This window comes from Rhinolophus ferrumequinum, chromosome 21 (genome assembly GCF_004115265.2).
Source record: "Rhinolophus ferrumequinum isolate MPI-CBG mRhiFer1 chromosome 21, mRhiFer1_v1.p, whole genome shotgun sequence".
Classification (NCBI taxonomy): domain Eukaryota; kingdom Metazoa; phylum Chordata; class Mammalia; order Chiroptera; family Rhinolophidae; genus Rhinolophus; species Rhinolophus ferrumequinum.
Window position 1 is genome coordinate 1,245,157 of NC_046304.1, and position 5,412 is coordinate 1,250,568.

General features: G+C 57.3%; 1 protein-coding gene across 2 annotated transcripts; it reads left to right on the plus strand.

Annotated features, from left to right (window-relative positions):
• The first annotated feature begins 2,049 nt into the window (after positions 1–2,049).
• RASD1 (ras related dexamethasone induced 1) lies at positions 2,050–4,095 on the plus strand. 2 transcript variants are annotated; one of them, XM_033091879.1, is made up of 2 exons: positions 2,050–2,543; positions 2,910–2,986. In XM_033091879.1, the coding sequence occupies exons 1-2, from the start codon at positions 2,258–2,260 to the stop codon at positions 2,984–2,986; spliced, it is 363 nt and encodes a 120-aa protein (XP_032947770.1). In that variant the 5' UTR covers positions 2,050–2,257. The 2 variants fall into 2 exon arrangements, with proteins under 2 accessions (XP_032947770.1, XP_032947769.1); XM_033091878.1 differs by having other exon boundaries at positions 2,056–2,543; positions 2,836–4,095.
• The last annotated feature ends 1,317 nt before the right edge of the window (positions 4,096–5,412 follow it).

Sequence of the window (5,412 nt, forward strand, 5' to 3'; positions counted from 1 at the left end):
GTTAGCCGTGGTGGTCAGGGGGGGCCTTTCTGAGGAGGTGACATTTGAGCTGAGACCCAAGTGACCAGAAGGAGCAACTGGAGGCAGAGCACCCCAGGCAGTGGGAATGACCCGGGCCATGCAAAGGTCCTGAGGTGAGGGCAAGCTCAGGTACCCAAAGCATCGGGCTCTAAAGGACTGAGCTGGCGAGGGGTGTCAGCCATGAGGCACCCGGCCCTTCGGGGATCAGGCCAAGGGGGCAGGCTGGAACCATCGACATTTCTCAGCTACGCGTGGTGGCCCTTGGGTGTTCACCATGTGCTGTGTGCCTTTGAAATACCTCATCAACAGTAGAGTGAGGCCTGGGGATGGGGCAGAGGGCAAGGAGCTCTGAGGAGCTGTGCTCCCAGAAAGGAGGCAGGATGCCCACAGCAGGGGGCAGGGGAGAGGGAGAGTAGGTGGTTAAGAGCCCCAGGGTTCAAGCCCCAGACCTGCAGTTGCTAGCTGTGGACCCTGGGCAAGTCTCCTGATTCTGCCTCAGCTTCTCCATCTGTAACCGAGAGTAATAGTCCCACCCCCGAAGGTTGCCATGAGGCAGAACTTAGAACAGCACCCGGCACAGAATAAACCCTCTCCTGGCATCCCCCCGCACAGGGTGTGAGATTTTGCTGGAATCCTGCTCATAGAAACGCTGGATGATGACCTTTGAGAGGACCTGCCCAGGCAGCTGAGATTCCACAGGCCCAGTGCAATCAGTTGAGGGGTGCGGGCTGGCACCCCCGGCACTGCCCAGGGCATCCTGACCCACGTGGATGGAGGAGGGTGGCACCAGCTAATGGCTCCCTCCCTGGATTTCTCTCAAAGCAGACACGGCCAAAGCAAAACAGTTCAACCTCACCTGTCGCCATGGGGGTCGATGGCTTTTTCACGAGCTCCAGGTTGGAGCAAACTAGCTCCAGACGGTGTATTTCTAGTCCTTTCAGCAGCATCAGCCTACTCCTGGTTACTGATCAACCTGTTGCTCCCTCCTTTGCTCCTGCCCCCGCCCCCCCCAGTCCTGCAGCCTCATGGGTCACTTCATATTGTTGTTGTTGTTACCAGGTCTTGCCTCCTAAACTGTTTGCACTTTCTCATCGGTAATTACAGAACCAGAACCATCATTTTCCAGAAGAGGAACTTGAGACCCAGAGAAAGAAGAGACTGTGCTGTGAGCCCGGGGCCTTCCCGGGCTCCCTCTTGTGGTTTAGAGACCCAGCTCCCTAAGTATAAAATGGGAATGTTGGCCCAAGGGACTCTAAAGGCCCAGAATACTATGAAGGAGGTGGGAACATTGGCTTAGGCCTGACCAAGAAGAGCAAGTTTCTGGTCCTTGGGGTCTCAGCAAAAAAGGATGGGGTCAGCCCCTCGCTGAAAACTCCTGCCCGGCCCCAGAGCACCTCTGGTTGGAAGAAAGGAGAAGATGAGGTCTGCAGTTAAAAAGCGGAGTGGGGGAGGCTCCTGCTGAGCGCGCCCGGCACCTCCCCAAACCCCAAACTTGCTGCTCCGTCTACTCCAGCCCTGAGCGTGGCGCCCTCTGGCGGCCGGAGCGCGTGGCGCCAACCTTGGCGCTAACAAGCACCGACCTGGGACGCGAAGGCGACTGGCGCTGGGGGTTGTTTTCAGGACGGAAAGAGATATGATACCCAAAGCCCTGGCACGGTGCCTAGCACCTGGCAAGCACCTGCTATTACGCTGCGGTTACGGATTACTATTGTTATTCTCAGGGAAAACTGAGGCCCAAAGAGAGTGTATATGCGTGTGCGTTGCGGTGGGGTCCTTGCCTGAAGTCACAGGGGGCCAGAGGCACGGCCTGGACTACAGCCCGGACGCCCTTGCTGCCGCTGACCCCGATGCAGTGGAAAAGCGCGGGGTCCGCGCGCCCCTAGCGCCAGCCGCACCCTGAACTGAGTTTCCTTCCGCGCCCAGCCGGCAGCGGTTCGCCGAGGTCGCGGGAGGGAGCGGCGGGGGCCCGCGGGGCGTGACGCACCGAGGCTGGGAGGGCGCGGGGCGGGGCAGCCGCTCAGACTGCATATAACGGCCTCCGCTGGGAGCGGAGAGCCAGAGCGAGCGACTTTGTCCTAGAGCCTGAGATTTCGCCACAACCGCGCCCGAGCCCGAGCCCCGCCGCAGCCCGAGCCCCAGCCCGAGCCGCAGCACAGCCCCCCGCCCAGTCCTGCGTCTCCCGGCGACCCTCCGCGCTTCTCCAGGCCCTGTGCCTGCCCCCGCGGCCCCTCGCCCGATGAAACTAGCCGCGATGATCAAGAAGATGTGCCCGAGCGACTCGGAGCTGAGCATACCCGCCAAGAACTGCTACCGCATGGTCATCCTCGGCTCGTCCAAGGTGGGCAAGTCGGCCATCGTGTCGCGCTTCCTCAGTGGCCGCTTTGAGGACGCCTACACGCCCACCATCGAGGACTTCCACCGCAAATTCTACTCTATCCGCGGCGAGGTTTACCAGCTCGACATCCTCGACACGTCCGGCAACCACCCGTTCCCCGCCATGCGGCGCCTCTCCATCCTCACTGGTGAGTTGGGGTCCGGGCCGGGCCGGGCAGCGGGCGCGGGAAGGAACTGCGCCGCCGCGGGGAGGGTTGGAGACTCCAGGTCCCAGGGCGCCGGCGGGGGTGCGGCCTGGAGGCGCGGACCGGACCGCACGTCCCGCCGCCGCGTCCCAAGTTTGCGCCGGGAGCGCCCTGCGCCCTGCGCCTGGCTGCTGGTGCCGCGGCGACGGGCGCCCAGGCGACCCCAAAGTCATGACCAACTTAAGTTTTCCCCTTGGCAGCCGCCCTCACCTTCTCCTTTGCTTTGTCCCCCTAGGAGACGTTTTCATCCTGGTGTTCAGCCTGGACAACCGCGACTCCTTCGAGGAGGTGCAGAGGCTCAAGCAGCAGATCCTCGACACCAAGTCTTGCCTCAAGAACAAAACCAAGGAGAACGTGGACGTGCCCCTGGTCATCTGCGGCAATAAGGGTGACCGGGACTTCTACCGCGAGGTGGAGCATCGCGAGATCCAGCAGCTGGTGGGCGACGACCCCCAGCGCTGCGCCTACTTCGAGATCTCCGCCAAAAGGAACAGCAGCCTGGACCAGATGTTCCGGGCCCTCTTCGCCATGGCCAAACTGCCGAGCGAGATGAGCCCGGACCTGCACCGCAAGGTGTCCGTGCAGTACTGCGACGTGCTGCACAAGAAGGCGCTGCGGAACAAGAAGCTGCTGCGAGCCGGCAGCGGCGGCGGCGACCCCGGGGACGCCTTCGGCATCGTGGCCCCCTTCGCGCGCAGACCCAGCGTGCACAGCGACCTCATGTACATCCGTGAGAAGGCCAGCGGGGGCAGCCAGGCCAAGGACAAGGAGCGCTGCGTCATCAGCTAGGAGCCCTCCCCCACGCCCTACGCCTGCGACAGAACCTAAGGAGGACCTTTTTGTTTAAGTCAAAGATGAAGTCCGGGCCGGCCCTGTGCTTGCGCCCCAGGCCACTTCAGCGCGCGGACTAGCGTCTTCCCTCCCCGCCACCTGGGCCTCACCAACTGGGGAGGTGAAAACGAACGGAGAAGGGACAGTCAACTGCTCTGGAAGGAAAGAGAACTGGCTAATGCGGGGATTGCCCCCGTCTAATTGCCCACTGGGGCCAGCCTCCCCTGTGACTTGGAGTGGAGGGGCACGGGGCCAGCAGAGGTGGATCTGTCTTGTTTCTCATGAAGCCCTGAGAAGGGGGTGGTGTGGAAGTCAGTCAGCCACTGTTCGGCTCTGGGAAACCCATCCTGCCCACTGGAGGCTTAAGACAAATAGGGCATTATCTTGTCTGTGATTCTGAGTTGCCATGACAGCTGGCAAAAGCCTCTGCGCTCCTAAAACTAAGGGGGTGCGGGTCAAATCATAACCACGTGACTTGTTTACATATGTGTGTGTGTGTGTGAAATTGCACAAAGGAAAAACAAAACGTAAAACTTGCACTTTAACAGTAGTTCTGACGTCATCATGAACATGAACAAAATCTTATCCAGGTGTTAATACTGTGTGTGACAGTCTAAAGTTATTGTTGTTGTTTTTTTAATATAAAATAATTTAAAATGGAAAACCATGCTTGCTTTCTTTTTAGAAATGGCTGGAGGGGGAAAGGTGAGTAGGGAGGGGATGGGTTTCTGTTTCGGTGGAATTGGACTTACCTTCCCCCAAACTGGAAAATACGGCTTGCATTCTGAAAATAGTTTGAGCCCTCCTGGGAGAAACGGCCCCCAAGAAAGCTCCAGAGACTAGGCTAAAGCCCTTTTATTTGGGGAGCAGATCCTCAGAAGCCAGGACACAAATGAAGGATTTCAGGGTCCTCCCTAGAGACCCATCTTTCCGGCCATTCACCGTATTCCGCCATGTATAATGTGCACTGTTTCGGCCACATTTGTGAGGAAAAAGTAAGAGTGTGCATTATAGATGGGTGGTACTAATTTGGCATCTATATAAACGCTTTTAATTATTTTATTTATGCTTATGAGTTAAAAATTTAATAATAAATGCTAAAATTCCTTTCTATTACAAAAAATAAGGACCTAAATATAAACAAATAAAAATTTGAATTAAAAAATTAAAACGAAAGATTGTTTCCCTGAAAGTTTGGGCCAAAAACACAGGTGCGCATTATACACAGGAGCGTATTATACACAGCAAAATATGGCACCTGTTTAGTTTTCCCTCCGCCCAGCCACAATAAGCCTGTGGGACGGTGCCCCAGCCATTCTGTCTTGTATGGTACTGGCCCAGGGTGACAAAAGGCCATCAAACCTGAAACTCAGAGGGTTTTAGGTGTCACTCGGCCCTGCTTTCACAAGTAAGGGAAGAGAGCATTGAGCGAGTGACCTGGTGTCAGGCTGGGGCCAGACCCCGGTGCCTGGCTCCTCTGCAGGGTCTCCCACATGGCTGTCTGGAAACAGTCAAGATCACCCAGCCTCCAGTGTCCCTCCAGCTCCAGGAAGCATCTGCTGTCGTGGTTTGGGGTACAGCACCCTTCTCTGCTTGCAGTCTCCTTTTCTCAGCAGGTGACGGCACTGGCTCCCGACTCAGGATGCAGCTCTCTGTCACTCTTAACTGTGCAAGCCCGGGGCGAGTGACACCTGCCAAGCCTCCAATTCTTCACTCGGGAAACAGAGAACACTCTCCACGAGGTTTCTGTGAGGGTTAAGTGTGATGTTTAAAAAGCACTTAGCACAAGTGCCTGCCACCCAATAATCCAAATAACTGGTGGCTTCAAGAAGCTTCTCAGCCTTGTGAGGGGCATTCTGCCTTGTCCCCTTGCTCTGGTGAGAGTTGCTCCCCATGAGGACTAAAGCCACTTCTGTAATGAGGGACAGTCCTCGGGGCCAATCACACTGGGCAGGATGACCCACTAGGCCAACTGAGCCCT